Raw genomic sequence first — 17,798 nt, 5'->3', positions numbered from 1 at the left:
AAATCAAATCCACTGGCAGCAGGAATGAGACAGATGTCCAGCGGTGCCGTTTTTTAAAACACAGTCTGACATCTAGAGGCGGGATCACTCATCACACGCAGCAGAGCAACAGATAACCACACAAACAGCACTAACCGGTCTCACTGAGTCGGAACATTTTTCAGATTGTTTGTGACCATAAAACTTGAAGAAAGTCAAAAGCACATGGCAATATAATATGAATAAACCCCTTTGAAAATACTGTAACACACACACACACACACACACCGCGTGGTGCTTTCAAAAAGTTGTTTAGATTCGAGCACACATCATCACATTCTCCCCGAGTCACCGCACCGGGAGTCATGTGGAAGGAATTCAGAAATCTCAGACATGAGTGATAAAATAGGATCTTTATTGAATAAAGTAAGACGTGTATATATACATAGCTCCTTCCGTCCTCCGGATACGTGTAGGTCGTCCGCTCTGTCAAAAAATAAAACCTCACATTCATCTGTCTTTTTTTTTTTTTTTAAGGTAACGTACAAAATCTACCTTTTCAGCATCAATCATTCACCTACTTTAGGCTCAAAAACTGACTGTAAACAGTTTGTATTTTCTTTCCCAATAGAGAAGAGTGGCTCATTGAATTCATGTTAGTTACAATAGATTCTAGTGATGACAGTTATTAACAATATACACTACGATATAAACCCACTTCTCTGCCGTCCATCCGTATTCTCTCTAACAATATATGGCTCTTTAAACCCCAGACGCCCTCATGACAGCAGTAAAAATTTCAACATTTTCTGGATATTCAATCAAGAGATAGTTTACAAAGTTATAGGAATATATGACTCTTTTACTTCATTTGAATGTTTGAGCTTCTCTGTGCAGAGCGATGTACGTGCAGAGTTTGTTTCTCTGCGCTCGCCTTAAATCAGAGTTTATTAGCATTAGGATTAGGATTTTGTGACATCACAACGAGTTCAGAAGCCAATCCTGGTCCTGTTTGCAATTTACGCAACGTGATGTTTAAACCTCCGGTGCACAAACACTGTCCATCTTGTGTCCAGCAGTTAAACTTTTGAAATAGAGAAGGAGAAGATGCCTTTTTAAGTATTTTAACAAGTCAAGTAAACTTTCTTTTTGAAAAAAGACTATATTAGATACAAATTATTATTCACAAATTATTTACATGTCTTAAAACATGTTTGAAGGGTATCTTTAAGGGACTACATCACACTAATACAGTTATAGTGTCATAAAACAGCTGCTTACTGATTTCCACCTCAGTCTAAAATGATCTAGTAGACATTTTAAGACAATAATTACCTCCAGAGAGTAGTTCTGTGTAATGTAGACGCCACTGAGCATGTGTGAAAAAATGGTTCCGTTTACAGCGTTTCGCTAGCTTGTTGTGCTTCATATCACAACCTCTTGACTTTGCACTACATTGTAAATAACTTTAATACAAAGTCAAGAGGCTGAAAGTATGATCGCTGTTATTAGTCTTTGGAGACGTTTCTAAATAAACTCTTCATGACGAAGGAACACGATACCCAGTGCAGCGCTGCGGCTCATTGACATGTTTTTAATAGTTCGTGTCATTAATAGTTCAATGGATTAAGATATATTAAGCTTTGAATACACACACAATACTTGTAAATAGATCAGTTAATTTCTGGTTTGGCTTTGCACATGAGATTTGTTGACAACAAGAAAAATATACAAAATCACAGCTTAATCCTTTAAGAAGGAAACTACAAACATTTTTGCAGCCACTTTTCAGACCGTCAGAAGGTGAGTGCTTGGTTCAGGGTTCAGTATCGCTTTAATAACACATCTACACTGTGCAGTTTAACATAGAGAGTTAATTGAGATGAAGTGATGAGCTGTGATGCTTGCTAAGGCTACAGCCACGTAGTTTCCAGTAGCGACTAGTTGAGCTCAGGACCATCAGAGTACAGTTTTGGCTTTATTACTGTAACAGAAATGTCAACTGGAGGCCTGCAGCTATACCGTCTCTGAGCTGAGATCAGCTTTCTCTGTGCTCCTCTCTGCTCCGTATCCATTACACTGTGTAACATACAAACTGGCTCCGGACCAACTACATGAACTCTTGTCTGCACCAGCGCCAGCCGATGAGCGATCTCTTTGTTGTCCGCGTCAGCACGAGATTACAGAACCGCATTTCTGTCATAGCTCTGACAAGTGTGGTGCATCAACAACGACGTGCACGGCAACAGTTAACAACATCGCAGTTCACTTAACATAATTAGATAAATATGCAGTGAATGGATATCCAGTATGCAGCACTGTCTCTGTATTCTAGTATCATCAGCTCTTTTTGTTGTACAAATTGAGTTTTGGTGTCTGTCCTCTCATGTGATCATCACTTTTACTTCTATTACATTTTATTTCAGACTTTTTCACTGATGATTACATTCAAGTGAGAGATAAGAGTTTGTTTTTCTAAAAGACAGATCCGAGCCAAACGGTGAAGAACCTCACGGCTTATTTGGAAACACTTTTCTCAATTTTAAAGTCGTTTCTAGATTCTTCAAACACTTTTCCATCCAGCTGGAATGAAAACTATTTAATTTGCATATAAATATTTTAAAATTACCCTCTAAGTTGGGCTTCTTTTATTCAGCCAAACAAAGATGATGCAACATGTTGCTTAATATGAAGTATTTATTATCAGGTTTATTTGTTTAGATGAATTTTATACAAGCAATGAGTTACAGTGGGCTGCACCACATCTGGAACCATATTTGTCTGGTTTTAGAAACAGAGTCGCAACTCAGGAAAGTGGTTAAAATCTATTTTATTGTGCAGCAAATAAATATTTTTCATTCATCAGCTGGATGGAAGATTCTGTAAGGAATCCGGATAAACAGGAGTATGTTTTGTGTGACGACATGCAGGGATTTTTTAGAGATTATCTTTTATTTATTTATGCTTATATCGGTGAGTAGAACAAAAGTCTCAAATCTTTGAGCGATAATCACATGAGCGGCATTAACTGGGCCTTGCAAGTCTTTGTGTTTCATACTGTATGCGTCTCCTCCCTTTCCCATTTCAACAGCATCTTTCCATCTTGAGTCTCAGTGTTTGAGTGTTAACATGAAAACTCTTGTCTGTCCTGCTCTCTGTCAAACCTGAGTGACTAAAGGTTCTTTGAGGTAGAAGTTTATCCCCCTCTGATCACCAGCTGCATGTCCTGCACAAAGTCCCGCCAGAAGAGTCCCGTTAAGAGGAGGGCAGATACCCCTGTCCTGCCCGTACAGGGGTGTATAATCTCCCATGTATTCAGGCCCCTCGTCCGTCCCATCCTCATCTTCCTCCCCTTCATCGTCCTCTTTGTCCTTTTCCCAGAGTGATGTGGCGACGTGGTGATACTGCGTAGTGTCCTCACACTCCATCCCACGGTGGTAGAAATAGCTGAAGTTGGACACAATGACGGGCACCGGCAAAGAGATGGTGAGCACGCCGGCGATGGCGCACATGGAGCCCACCAGCTTCCCGCCGACCGTCTCCGGATACATGTCCCCGTAACCGACCGTCGTCATGGACACCACGGCCCACCAGAAAGCCTCCGGGATGCTTGTGAAAGCCGTGTCGGGACTGTCCACTTCTGCAAAGTAGACAGCACTAGAGAAGATTATGACTCCGATGAAGAGGAAGAAGATGAGCAGGGCGAGCTCTCGCAGGCTGGCCTTCAGCGTCTGGCCCAGGATCTGGAGGCCCTTAGAGTGACGAGAGAGCTTGAAGATCCTGAAGACCCTCACCAGCCTGATGACCCTGATGAGGGCCAGGGACATGGAGGGCTGCGCGCCTTTGTCTTTGACCAGCTCGGTGCCCAGCGTGACAAAATAGGGAATGATGGCGAGGAAATCGATAGTATTCATGATGTCTTTGAAGAAGTGAATCTTGTTCGGAGCGCAGATGAGGCGCACAATGAGTTCAAAGGAGAACCAGCAGATGCAGATCGTCTCCACGATGAAGAAGGGGTCCTGGAAGGGAGTGAAGCCAGGTGGGACCATGATGGTTTCGTTCGCTATTGTGGGGTGAGGTATGATGGTGAATTTCTGTAAAACAAAGGATGAAAGAAAAGCGGTTACAGTTGCACTCTACGATTTGAAAAAATCAAAGCGTATATGTTCTTTTCTAAGGGATTTTGTAACCACTTATGTTCTGTCATCTGTTGCTTATCAAACATGAGTAGAAAGGGGAAAGGTGAGGAAGCTCCATGGAGACGAGGGTTATGAGCGGGTAAACAGAGAGAAAACAAAGATGGCGTAAACAGGAGAAGAAGCGATTATCATGAAAGTTTGTCCTCAGCACATTTGGAATATGACATCTGTCATCAGGATTCGATTGAGTCTGTGATACTCTGCTAAGTTTTCTCTCCTCTCCGTTTTCACTGCCCCGCTTTATTTTTCCTCGCAGACTTTTATATAAATCAGTTTCTCTATATTTAAACGCACAAAAAATATTAAGTTCATGTGACTCTGGGTTGTGTTACACACCAGACGCTGGCACGGCTGCGGCATCTGACACTTCATTTAACCCCGACTGCTTGTGTTTTTTTCTGGGAAGTAGGCGCAGGTTTGAAATGACTGGCCATTAGTGACAAGTAACAAGTTAGATAGAGTTACCCTGAGCTTTTGATGTCCTCCGAGCACACATTGTTCCCAACACTGTGTATTTATATGTTTTTTATGCTTGTATCCATCCATCAGCTTCATGTCCTTGCGTGTTTTTTTATATCCAAACTGAAGTGCTTGCAACACTACCACACACACGAGATTATGCTTGCATCTTAAAAGAGATTTACGTCTCTCATTTCTCATTTCTGACACTGTTAGAAAACAGTTCTGGTCTGGTCTGTTTGCCAAAGGGGATAAGTTGCTGACCATGAACTGCATCATCCGCGGTTCTGCGGAGTCTGGCTGGGGGCCTTTGTTGCATGTTACTCCCTAAGTGGCAACTATCACGGCTTAAGGCTGAAGTAAATGCAGAACTACTTGAAAGTGCAATGTCATCAATGGTTGCTAGATGCTGGCTCCAATCGACTCCTATTCAAAAAGTGTCAACTTCTCTCTAGAAATACTAAGTCAATTACCTTTTTCAACATGTCATTACGGTCTCAATCGCTAAATTCAGGCCCTCTAATAAGTGTGTTGGTGGTCATTTTGGAAATTATTGCTCCATTAATAAGATTTTAAGACTTATAGTAGCTTTGATGTCTGCTGTGTGGGTGTTGATTGACAGCTGTGATTGACAACTGCTTCTCTCCGGGACTATTCACAATATTTTATTAAGTTTAATGTTACTTGATTACAATGGCTGCCCTGTTAGCACAATTTAGCTAAAGTAGCTAATGTTAATCCAAGTGTGCAGCGCTTGGGTGTTCCCAGTAAGCTAGCGTTAGCCTCGGTCCGAGGTAGCGGGGCATGTTTCCACACCATAAAAGGAAACACCCCGCTCTCCTTATTGGAAAGGTCCTGGCTCTGAATGGAAAAGATGACGCCGACCATAAACAGCAACTCTGGGCTTCAAACCGGCTCGTCACGCATGCCTATAAATGGCCGTCTATTCCGTAGTCTTTGTTGCTAATGATTTTTCATGTGTTGTTTGCGTTTACTTTCATGTTTCGGATCGGATTCCGGCACAAACACATCTGGATGTAATTGAGAAGTTGGCATGAAAAAGTAGTGAAATCCTCCTACTTTTGTTTGTTTACATAGCCTTCTGAGTCACCAGAAGCTTCCTGAAGCTAACCAACCAGAGCAGAGTGGGCTCATCGGGAGGGGGGCTAAAAGAAGCTATAGAAGCTAAAACGACCTGTTTCAGACAGAGGTTGAACTGAGGGGCTGCGTAAAAGGGCTTTAAAAGATATATAAGGAGTTTTTTAAACTGTAAATCATGCAAAGATATTCCAGTAGAGCCCTAGAATAAAAATATAGACCTGGAAATGTGCACAATATGGCCACTTTAATGCTTTGGGCACCATAAACATCTCATTCACCTCCATTATATTAACTAACTACAGGTAAGTAAGAAAATAAGCATTTTTGTGACTTTGTTGAACTACCCCTTTATTTTCATAGACCATGATTGTCCAGCCATTTAAAAGACATAATTTATAGCTGTATATATTAGGTCTTGTCATATAAAAGCATCAGAACCAAACAAACTATTTTCACCGCCATCTGTTAATTGAGTGATTGCATGGGGGTTGACTGTCGGTTTAGGTTTGTTTGTGTAGTGTCCAAAGCGACCGGTGCTCTGATCACGAGTGTTTCTATCTATGTATAGGAGTAACGGAGAGGTGGAGGTGGTGATGGGGAGCGTAAATCCAACACACGCTGCTCCGTGTCACCTCTCCTGCTCGGACCCCCGGAATCGTCTCCATGCTATCGGAGCGTGAGCGAGGCTAATTTCATTTTGCGTCGGTCATCAGAAAAGTTGATCTGCGAGCCTCTTTTCCATGCCGTTTTCAGTGTCTATGAGTCACAGCGTTTATTAATATAGACGTTTGTTTATGTGTTGATGTGCTCTTAGAGTTGTCCTTCCCCCTATATATAGCCCTTTAGATCTCCAAGGGGTAACGTGAGACATGTTCATCTCCTTTCCTTGCTTTCACACTTGCCTCTCTACTACTACCTCCTTCTGGTCTCTCTTTTCTCAGTACTTTTGAGGTATCCACTCCATCTTAATGCACTTGTTGGCTCTGGCAGTCGTCCCTGAGTGGTTGACGAGGGATTGCATCTCCAAAACGTATCCCTCCTCTAACGGTAAACCTCCATCAAACCTGCTCTGTCTCAGTTTCTCCTCTCTTCTTTCCTTACTCATGTTTTTCCACCGGTGGTTTAACTGCTCTCCTCATCTCCTTCATTCCTCCCTCTCAATCTAAGTGGATCAGATTTAATGACAAGTCCAAAATAATATCGAGAAAAGCTTGCCCTCGCCGTCTCTATTCTCTATCTGCTGACCTTGCTTTCCTTTTCCGCGATCTTGAGATTGTTTTTGTAACTTGAACTGCAAATTCTGCATTTTTTTTCTCCTACTCAGCCTTCAGTTTTTTTCTCCAGCAGTTGATAAAGGAGATAAAACTGTTTTCACCTTGTACCGTGAGAGTTGGTTTATGTTTGGCAAAGTGACACCTGTCAGCACCTGTTGTCCTTCAATGTTCACCTCATCATTTCCTGGCAGCGTTAACATCTGTTCTCTTTGCACCCCGTCAGCTACTTTCCCCCCGTTCCTTCACCCATATGGTTTTCTCCCTCGTTCATGTGAATTTCCATCTGCAGCCTTGTGAATCCAACAATCCAACAAGTAGCATCATGTAACCCATCACACAGCCCCTCCTCACCTCCCTCCGTTCCTTCTCATTCCTGAACTCAGGCAGAGTCTCCAGGCAGAAGATGAGAATGGAAATCACGATGACCGCAACGCTAATGATGGCGATGATCCGAGCGCCGCTTGAGGACTCCGGATACTCAAACAGCATCCAGAGGCGACGCTGTAAATCGTTGCTGGGTAAAGGCCTCTCCTCCTCCTTGGCGAAGCCTTCGTCCTCCTTGAAGCGGTCGATGATCTCCTCTCCGAGCTCATAGAAGCACAGCTCCTCCAAAAACATGTCCAGAGGGACGTTGGCGGGCCTCCGTAGCCTCCCGCCTGACTGGTAGAAGTACAAGATGGCATCAAAGCAGACCCGGCTCCTGTCCAGGAAGAGTTCATTATGCAGCGGGTCAAAGTAGCGAAGTCGTTTACGGGGGTCACCCAGCAGGGAGTCCGGGAACTGAGCGAGGGTGCGCAGCTGGGTCTCATAACGCATCCCTGACACGTTGATGGCCAGGCGCTCAGTCAGAGCCCAGCCGCTCCTCCACTGACAGCGACGGTTCTCCCTCCTGGCCTCCCCGCTCGGCTCCGTCTCGCTGCTCTCCCTCTCCAGCTTGTTGTGCTGATCTTTGGTCCACTTGTCTTCATCACCGGCCTCCTCAGCTTTCTGTTTTTCTTCTGTCTGCCCTCCTCCCTCTGTGCCTCCTTTACCTCCTCCCTTGTCTTTTTTATCCATCTCTCAACCTTTGATTTTCTCTTTCCTGTCTTACTTTTCTTGTCTCTTTGCTCTGGAGGAAAGAAAATAAGGTTAACCTGGCGATGCAGAAACAACAGAACAGAAAAAATGAAAATAAATTAAACAGTATAAGGTATATCTACTACTTTTGTGCATATAAATCTTTTTCACATAAAATAAATTGTCCTTTAGTTGTTTTGTTTTTGCCAAAACATCCAACTAGCAGTTACACAGCATCACTAATAACACATCATTATTATCCTAGAACATTTATTAACCAGTCAATAAAATATAAACATCAAAATCTTACCTCAGTGTTTTCTGTGAATTCAACTGAGCAATTTTCTGCACATTAGAAACAAGAAAAATTACATTAAGAGTGAGTAGAAACGTGCTACATTGAAAATTGCTGACCATACAATTAAAAACAAATCAGAATTAGTAATAAAATTCCCTCTGGTTTAGCAATTATTTGTAGATTTCTGCAACATTTTACTGAAAATCACACTGTGCACACACTCCATGCAAAAAAATCTCTCTACATGCAAGAAACTTCATGCTCACGACCAGTTTATCACAATGACCAGTGCAACCAGTGGGAAACAAACTGATACCGGCTTCCTCCTCTCACACGTCTGTCTGCCAGAGCAGCTGATTCAAACTAATCACACATCCAGAGAATCACCATGACTTTCTCCTCCTCTACCTCCACCTAAGGGTGTCTTTTGGGGCTGAACCATTCCCTCCTTGTGAATCAGTTTAGTCTATCGATTGCCTCATCATGATGTGTGATGTTGGTTTGGGAGGAGGGAGGAGGGAGGGGATGGGAGGAGGCAGAGGGAGCAGCGTGGCTCCTTCAGTGGCTCCTGTAGTGTTAATCTGTAACCGGGGTGAAGTGAAGATAGTTATGCTTGTTTGTAGGTCACTCACTGTCTTCACTTTCTCCCTTGTGCTCTCTCTCACGCTCGGTACACCCTCGGGGAATGCTGTCAGGCAGAAATTCAATCTTCGACCCTCTCCTAGCCCAAGAGCCACCGCTGTTTCTTCACCTCCTTCTTTCTAACCCCCCGTAACCCTTCCTGCCCGAAAATATGTCAACCTCTTAACCCCTCTCTTTCTCTTAAACATACTGTACATATTTGCACACGCGTGTGGACATGAACTTGCATACTCACATAGCAGAGGCCAAAAAGTTTATGTCAAAAAAAAAGAAAAGGATTTTTAAAAAAGAGTTGTGTTAGTAATTATCATGATTTATACTCTGGGATAAAAAGAATTTGACCACAAACATGTGGTGAGTATATTTTTTATTGGTGTCTTCATTTTATTTTACTATAAGTATAAATCTGGTAGACTGTAGTTATTTTAGACACATCATGAAATCTAAACTCAAGCATTTGTGTGGCGCTGCAGTAAAACTACAACTCCCATAACACGCTTTATTGACAGACGCACTTTGCAAATGTTGCCTTCAAATGCTCCACATAAACTCCAATTTCTCACTTTTCAGAATTGTAAATGCAGCCGTCTGCTACATTCAGTTGCTTTTGGGGGAAAATAAGAAATTAGACTGTATCAACACAATTTACTTCAATGTTTTATGCAGAATTTAGGATTTTAATTCATTTATAGCCACACTAGCAGCATGGCTGTAGACATGGCTTCAACCACTTTGATTCAGACTGAAATAACTCAACAAGTGTTGGATGATTTGCCATAAAATGATGTGCAGACATTCACAGAGGTTGGCATTTTGGAGTTTTTGGATTGCCATGAAATTTTGTACACCTGGTAATGTCCTTTCAGAATCAGATGTAAAAAACGTAAGAACGTTGGTCATCCTTTGCCTCTTAGAGCGCCGTCATCTAGTTAAAATTTCATTTTGTCCAATACTTTGGTTTATGCCCAAATACCTGTGAAACCTATGACATCAGTCACAGCTTTACCAAATGTTTGGTGCTAATTTAGAAACGTTTAGAGCTACAATGATTAGTTGATAAATCGATTAGTCGATCAACAGAAAATTAATTGCCAACTATTTGAGAATCAGTTAATTGTTTTTTTTTGTCTTCTATGATATTAAACTGAATATCTTTGGGTTGTGGACTGTTAGTCAGGATAAAACAAGACATTTGTGTAACAGAGATTAATCAATAATGAAGATAATCGTTAGTGGCAGCCCTAAAAATGTTAGCATGCTAACACACTAACATGGCTAATATTACAACTAGTTAGCATGAACATGTTAGCATTGTAACATGTGATGTTAGCATGTTAACAGAGCTGCTAGCATGGCTGTAGACTCTTTAGACTTGGTAGCCTCCTAACTAGATTTCAGTCATAGTTGTGTTTTTTAAAATTTTCTGTATGTTAAGCACGTCTCTAGCCTCCCTTTTAAAACTTCTTCCTGAAAATACAATTATTGATATGATTGATATCAATAGTATTCCTGCTGTGTTTATTGTTGAGATACAGCAGGTGTACAAGCCATAACGGTTTTACAATATTTTACCAGATTATATTTACAGCTTCTTGGTGTTTATTAAAGGAAACATCGTAGCATCAAGATTTGTACCGTTTCTGCGGGAACATTGTGATCTCCGATACTTCCGGTTGCACCTGAACGCAGCAGAGCAAACCCCCCATGATTTTGTGGAACTTTGAACCTCACATATAAACTTTTGTGATAAGCGGTGATGAGTGAAGTTTGTGGATGAAGTGGAGGAGACGCGGACCAGCTGTGAAAAATTAAAGAAAACAAAGAGCAGAGCTGCGGTGAAACAAGCGGCGCTGTCTGACAGCCGCGCGGCGTTTTCGCGTCTTTTTTTTTACGACCATCAAAGCCAAAATGTCCCTCCGCTACCACAACAAAGTTACGATTGTCACTGGAGGGTCCAAAGGCATTGGCAGGGGGATTGTCAGAGTGTTTGGTACGGTAGTTTGGTGTCATGTTTTCCTGTTGATTTGCTTGTGATTAGAGCAGGAAGTGGCGCACTAAACATTTCACACTTCTCTCTTTCAGTGGAGAACGGTGCTAAAGTGGTGTTTTGTGCAAGAGGAGGTTAGTAATCTTGCTTTTTATTCTATTTTTTTCTATATTGAATGCAAAAGGCTATATATAGGTCATATCACCACATTTTGTCCATCACCTATTGTGAATATGAATTTGAGTGATATGTTTTTAATAGTACAATATATGCATCGAGTAAAACCTAAGCAAATACACACACACACACACACACACACACACACACACACATATATATATATATATATATATATATATATATATGTGTGTGTGTGTGTGTACTGAAATAATTAATATAAAATGTGAATTTCACCACAGTCAATGATGTGTTACAGGTGCAGCAGGTGAGGCTCTCGAGGCAGAGCTAAACAAATCAGGTCCAGGTTTATGCAAATTTGTCACGTGTGACGTCTCCAAAGAGGAAGACATCAAGGTAAAGTGCTGCTTTCTTGTTCTGGTTATACTGTGCATAGATTTGATAGATTTTATAGATTTTTATAGCTCCCTTATGAAATGAACAGAGTGTCCTCATGATCACAAGACCAGAGGATGACATTGTGTCCAGTTCATCACCTGATGTGACCTCAAGGCCAACACGGAGTTACAGTATTTAGAGCAACAGTCTCACGCTGAGATAAGGCAGAATATCCAACATATATTTAATATGAAGCTAATATGTGTTTAAGATAATATCCAAATTCGTATTTTGTTTCCTTGTCTGTTATACTCAGTTGTGTGTATATATCTGAGATTTTTCTCTCACGCTTATCTTGATGTTGCAAAACTAGTCATTGCACTAAACTCAACAACCAGTTCTGTGTGTTTGCTTTGTCCTCTGTTTGCTTTCTGTTGCGGCTCTTTTGTTCATAACTGGTTTCTCTGGTCTGCTTGTTGAAATTCATCTGGATTGAAGGTGTGATTGTGTCTCCTCAGAGATTGATCGCAGTCACAGTGGAGCGTTACGGACACATCGACTGCCTGGTCAACAACGCGGGGTGGCGTGAGTCTCACACTTCTGTTTTGTCCTCTGAACAGATCATGAGGATGCTGCTTTTATTTCATTTGTCTCTCTTTTTTTTTTTTTTTTAAATTTAAATCTTCCTCCTCAGACCCTCCTCATAAATCTACTGACGACACCACAGCGGAGGAGTTCAGAGATCTGCTGAATCTGAACCTCATCAGCTACTTCTTGGCTTCTAAAGTAAAGTTTCCGACTTCTTAAAAAGGCAAATAATTGAATGATAACTGCCTCCTCCGAACACACACACACACACACACACACACACACACACACACATACACACTCATAGATACTTATAAGTACAGTATATTAGGGCTGCAGCCAACGATTAATTTCATTATCAATTAATCTAACGGTTATCTAACTTGATTGATTGACAAAAGGACAAAAAACCCCCAGAAAATATTCACATTTAAGAAGCTGAAATCAGATACACAATTAATTTATTATCAAAATAGTTGATGATCAATTGTCAATCAGTTAATCAACAAATTAGTGCAGCGCTAAAACATGTAGGATCTTTGAATTGACTGGAGGTCTCACTCTCTCTGCAGTATGCGTTGCCGTACTTGCGTCAGCGTCATGGAAACATCATCAATGTTTCCAGTCTGGTGGGATCCATCGGTCAGAAAGATGCTGCACCGTATGTCGCTACCAAGGTGAGTTCATCGTCCACAACATGTGTCCACACTTCATCATCTCTTTACTAAAGTAAGTACATTTACTCAAGTATTGTACTTAAATACAATTTTGAGGTACTTGTGCTTTACTTGAGTATTTATATTTGATGCTACTTTATACTTCCACTCCACTACATTTCAGAAGGAAGTATTCTACTTTCTACTCCACTACATTTATTTGACAGCTTTAGTTACTTTTCAGATGAAGATTTGACACAATGGATAATATAACAAGCTTTTAAAATACAACACATTGTTAAAGATGAAACCAGTGGTTTCCAACCTTTTTGTCTTTTGACGTCTTACAAAAAGCAGTGTGTAGTCGGGGTCACATTTCACATGTCTATGAGTTGTTAACAGCTCCACCAAATAGTGATTTTTCCCTCTAAACTTCTCACATGCTCTCATTTCAATAAATGTTCAAATGATCCAATATTTCAGCAAAAATCAAAGATTAGAGAAAAAGTCCAAAACCTGAAAACAGATTTGTGTATCAGAACTTTGTTTTTTCTTCTTTCCTCTCCCATTAATCATCTCACGACCCCTCAGATTTATCTGCTGACCCTTTGGAGGGCCCCGACCCCTAGGTTGAGAACCACTGGACTAAACTAGCTAACTGTATATAAAGTAGTTGAAACTAGCTCCACCTCCAGCAGCTACAACAGTAACATGCTGCTCTAACACTGATGCTTCACTATTAATAATCTAATGATGTCATATATAATAATATATCAGTCAGAGGGACCAAACCACTACTTTTACTGCAATACTTTAACTACATCAAGCTCATAATACTTATGTACTGATACTGAAGCAGATTTTTCATGCAGGACTTTTACTTGTAATGGAGTATTTTTACTTTGCTGTATTGGTGCATTAATTTAAGTAAAGGATGTGAATATTTCTTCCACCACTGCTTTACTCTCAGTTGGAGAAAGGAGTCATGTGATGTGATCTTTTTCCCACAAGGGGGCGATCATCGCCATGACAAAGGCGATGGCTGTGGACGAGAGTCGTTACAATGTGAGAGTCAACTGGTGAGAAAAACTGGTTTCTGTGTTCAAATCTGGTTCCTCTCTGTTACAGGTTCATTCTTCCATGACTTCTTTCACTATTAACCCCAACAAGGGAATATTTAAAATTCCCTCTCACCACTTAACCACATATTTAAATGTAAAGTGCAGGATGTTTGGAAATTCAAATTAACAGCAAATATCTTTCCTGGAACAAGTTCATAACCTCGTGTCTATTTAAGAGTCTTAAGTATAATTTTTTTGATAAACTAATTAAACATTAAGTCTTCAAATGTTAGAAAAGTGTGTAATATCTTGCATCGAGTCACATTTAAGTACAGAATCTTTGCTATTCTACTTGATAAAAGACATAAAACCATTTACCATTAATTAATTAATCATTTCAACACTAGTCTACTGGTCTTAGAGCACCTGGTATAAAGTATATAGTATCTTCAAGTATTTTAACTGCCTAGAAACCTAATATTACCCTTTCCTGCCTAATTATACTGTCTGCCATTTGTTGCAGCATCTCTCCAGGTAATGTGATGACGCCTCTGTGGGAAGAATTAGCAGGACAGACACCAGACGCTGCAGCGGCCATTAAAACGGGAGAAAACGCTCAGGCAAGTTCTCACTGAGGGACATGAGCTTCCTACACATGGTATAGATAGAAAGATGAGGAAGATGTTTGAGGAGGAAGTGAACTAACTGAGGTCTCGACAGGTTTTGCAACGGCACAAAAGACAAAGCTGGTTGGTCTTGCGGGTGTTAAGTTGTTCTGTATTACAGGCTTTGGTTTTTAGCAGCATTAAACAGGTAAGTTGTAAAGAAAATGCAGCACAATAATCTTTAAAGAGAAGTTGTCTTCTGTCACCTGCAGAGAAACGTTTGGTTTCTGCTCAGCTGCTAAACTGGAAAACCAGTAAAAACTCAGTGAAGGCCTGCAGGTTTCTCTGTAAACCATTACGGGGATGATTATGGTGAAGCTGCCGGTCTCGGCAACATTGTTGTGTTAATGATCCAAACTGCACTGTGGTCTGTCTATTGGGTTGTAAATGTTGTTACACCCTCGTTCCCTGAGAGTGTTTTTGCAACCGGATGCTCTTTTTGTCGTGCAAATTGATTGCTTTCTCTTTTCTCCCCAGTAGGATGAAAGATTTAAAGCTAACGATGTGATACTATAAAGACGAGAGACGAGACTGTGATCTAACAGAGTCTCAGCTTGCACTTCATTATTCATACTGGAAGAAGTCTGGACAGTGTGATACAGTAGCATTATAACAGTTTCTGACAAACATTTCTAATCTAATTTAATCTCATATGTTTTGTTCAGTATGAATAAAAATGTCCCACATAGTTTGTAGCTTCCTGCTGGAATATTTAATAGTTTACGACGTCTCTTCTACCTTCATCAGGTTTATGTGCAAACATCACAACAGCTCCATAAGTGAAGAAAACATCATACTATAGATTAAAAAAATGATTAGAAAAATACCATTTAATCATAAATCTGACAATGGTATCATACTTAAAACACTACAGCGATGTCCATGTTATCTAAATCTATACAAAAGTCAACAATTTGTGCCAGTTTATCATAAATCTTAGTATGTTATCATATATTTAAACATTACAGCAACATCCATACAGCAGCAAACTATCTGAAAGTCAAAAGGAGAAAATGATATTTTGCACAAGGACAAAAATGTCATTTCATTGTATATATTCCACTGGTATCAGCAACATCCATATTACCTCCAATCTATATGTAAAGGTCAAAAATAGAAAAAGTAAATTAAGGGGAAAAATACCAGTTATCATAAATCTTACTATGTTATCATACATATTATACATTTAAGCATTACAGCAATAAACTATCTAAAAGTCATAAATAGAAAATGACAAAACATAAATATGAGCAAAAATGCCAATTCATCATAAATCTCATAATGTTATCATACATTACAGCTACATCCATATAGCAAGAAACTATCAAAAACTCAAAAATAGAAAATGACAAAGTGTAAATAAAGGCAAAAATGCAAAATCAGCAAAATCTTCATAGTTTAAGTATAAAAATATAAGAAAAGATTTTAGATAAATGAATGCAAAGGACCACTAATCTTAATACATGTGAATATTTTATCATCCAGAATCTTATTATGATCCATAGTGTTGATATTAGATTTTAGTGTTACAGTATAAATTTTGTCGCTGGTTTGTGTAAAATACTGTTGCAGCTTTTATAGTTTACTCTAATATTTAGTCTTTCTGGTTATTTTGACATTGATAATGGAGGGAGGATGCAAAACCAAATGTTCATCATATGTGTCATCAGGAAGTTTGTAGTTTTTCTCAGTTGTTGGCCGACTGAGTTAAGATCAGTGGAGAAACTTTGAGGAACTTGTTAGTTCCTGGAAGCAAAGAGTGAGGAAAAAAACAGAGCATCTGCAACCAATTTTGTTCATGTTTCCTCTACATGGGAAATAGCTCGGAGCCTGTTAGTGTGATAACAGTCCAGCAGTAACTGTGGGAACAGACACTCAAACACGAGGCACGTACCCAGTGCAAACACAAACTTGCGCCGTTGGGAATTGAACAAGAATGAGAAGTGACACGTTTTTCTTTCTCTAACAGCTGATGGGTCGTATGGGGACTGAGGCGGAGTGTGGACTGGCTGCCCTGTATCTCGCTGCCGATGCCACTTTCTGCACCGGGATAGACCTGCTGCTCAGCGGAGGAGCCGAACTCAACTACGGCTTCAAGAGTCAGATCCCATCCTGACTCCTCCGGCCCTCCAAAGACTCCTCATGGTTGTGGGATAGTTGGTTTAACAGATAATTGTTTTAAAAAGCAGATTATACCAGTGGAGGAAAGTAACTAAGTACATTTACTCAAGTACTGTACTTAAATACAATTATGAAGTACTTGTACTTTACTTTATTTCCATTTTATGCTACTTTATACTTCCACTTTCTACTCCACTGCATTTGTCTGACAGCTTTAGCTACTTTTCAGATGAAGATTTGACACAATGGATAATATAACAAGCTTTTAAAATACAACACATTGTTAAAGATGAAACCAGTGGTTTCCAACCTTTTTGGCTTTTGACGTCTTACAAAAAGCAGTGTGTAGTCGGGGTCACATTTCACATGTCTATGAGTTGTTAACAGCTCCACCAAATAGTGATTTTTCCCTCTAAACTTCTCACATGCTTTCATTTCAATAAATGTTCAAATGATCCAATATTTCAGCAAAAATCAAAGATTAGAGAAAAAGTCCAAAAACTGAAAACAGATTTGTGTATCAGAACTTTGTTTTTTCTTCTTTCCTCTCCCATTAATCATCTCACGACCCCTCAGATTTATCTGCTGACCTTTTGGAAGGGCCCGACCCTTAGGTTGGGAACCACTGGACTAAACTAGCTAACTGTATATAAAGTAGTTGAAACAGTAACATGCTGCTCTAACACTGATGCTTCAGTATTAATAATCTAATGATGTCATTTATAATAATATATCAGTCGGGACGAAATGAGTACTTTAATACTTCAGGTATATTTTGCAGCTAATACTCATATACTTTTACTGTAGTAGGATTTTTCATGCAGGACTTTTACTTGTAATGGAGTATTTTTACTTTGCTGTACTGGTATTTTTCTTCCACCAGTGGATTATACTCATGTTCATGTGTGCTGGCTGCATAAATATGATGCTTTCATATAGGAGCCTATACATGTTGGCATCCTGACCAAATGTAACAGGACCTGCACCACTCCCCACTGCTCCACCAATCAGCGTCAAGTCATTTGACCTCTAATAACCTCCCCTTTTGTGCCAACTGGCGTCCACCAATCAAATGTCACGCTTGTGTCACGCCTTCAATGACTTCTTGAATGAGACCTTGCTGGTTAATAAAGCCGGTTACTACAACTAGATTACTATTTTTATTAATATGCTGATGTTGAGGCCCTTTTTTTCTC

General features: G+C 40.1%; 2 protein-coding genes across 4 annotated transcripts; one reads left to right on the top strand and one right to left on the bottom strand.

The window, feature by feature from the left end:
- Positions 1–1,144: 1,144 nt before the first annotated feature.
- kcna7 (potassium voltage-gated channel, shaker-related subfamily, member 7) lies at positions 1,145–9,509 on the bottom strand. 2 transcript variants are annotated; one of them, XM_067570172.1, is made up of 4 exons: positions 8,683–9,509; positions 8,379–8,413; positions 7,364–8,120; positions 1,145–4,073 (listed from the first exon to the last, which is right to left on the bottom strand). In XM_067570172.1, the coding sequence occupies exons 3-4, from the start codon at positions 8,066–8,068 to the stop codon at positions 3,138–3,140; spliced, it is 1,641 nt and encodes a 546-aa protein (XP_067426273.1). In that variant the 5' UTR covers positions 8,069–8,120; positions 8,379–8,413; positions 8,683–9,509; the 3' UTR covers positions 1,145–3,137. The 2 variants fall into 2 exon arrangements, with proteins under 2 accessions (XP_067426273.1, XP_067426272.1); XM_067570171.1 differs by having other exon boundaries at positions 8,379–9,509.
- On the top strand, positions 6,100–17,751 carry hsd17b14 (hydroxysteroid (17-beta) dehydrogenase 14). 2 transcript variants are annotated; one of them, XM_067570177.1, is made up of 9 exons: positions 6,100–6,785; positions 11,091–11,129; positions 11,432–11,529; positions 12,030–12,096; positions 12,206–12,297; positions 12,672–12,776; positions 13,767–13,834; positions 14,340–14,436; positions 16,451–17,751. In XM_067570177.1, the coding sequence occupies exons 1-9, from the start codon at positions 6,707–6,709 to the stop codon at positions 16,595–16,597; spliced, it is 792 nt and encodes a 263-aa protein (XP_067426278.1). In that variant the 5' UTR covers positions 6,100–6,706; the 3' UTR covers positions 16,598–17,751. The 2 variants fall into 2 exon arrangements, with proteins under 2 accessions (XP_067426278.1, XP_067426277.1); XM_067570176.1 differs by lacking the exon at positions 6,100–6,785 and adding an exon at positions 10,314–10,998.
- Positions 17,752–17,798: the final 47 nt, after the last annotated feature.

The sequence above is a fragment of the Thunnus thynnus genome, chromosome 17, assembly GCF_963924715.1.
Source record: "Thunnus thynnus chromosome 17, fThuThy2.1, whole genome shotgun sequence".
Taxonomy (NCBI): domain Eukaryota; kingdom Metazoa; phylum Chordata; class Actinopteri; order Scombriformes; family Scombridae; genus Thunnus; species Thunnus thynnus.
This window is presented reverse-complemented; position numbering and strand designations above follow the sequence as displayed.

Bases quoted from the DNA above. Each gene is read 5' to 3' on its own strand.
- hsd17b14 (XM_067570176.1), top strand. From the start codon at position 10,917: ATGTCCCTCCGCTACCACAACAAAGTTACGATTGTCACTGGAGGGTCC. The intron at 12,777-13,766 runs GTGAGTTCATCG...TTTTCCCACAAG, and splicing joins CACCGTATGTCGCTACCAAG to GGGGCGATCATCGCCATGAC. The intron at 13,835-14,339 runs GTGAGAAAAACT...CATTTGTTGCAG, and splicing joins TACAATGTGAGAGTCAACTG to CATCTCTCCAGGTAATGTGA.
- kcna7 (XM_067570171.1), bottom strand. From the start codon at position 8,068: ATGGATAAAAAAGACAAGGGAGGAGGTAAAGGAGGCACAGAGGGAGGA. The intron at 4,074-7,363 runs GTGAGGAGGGGC...TTTGTTTTACAG, and splicing joins ATGAGAAGGAACGGAGGGAG to AAATTCACCATCATACCTCA.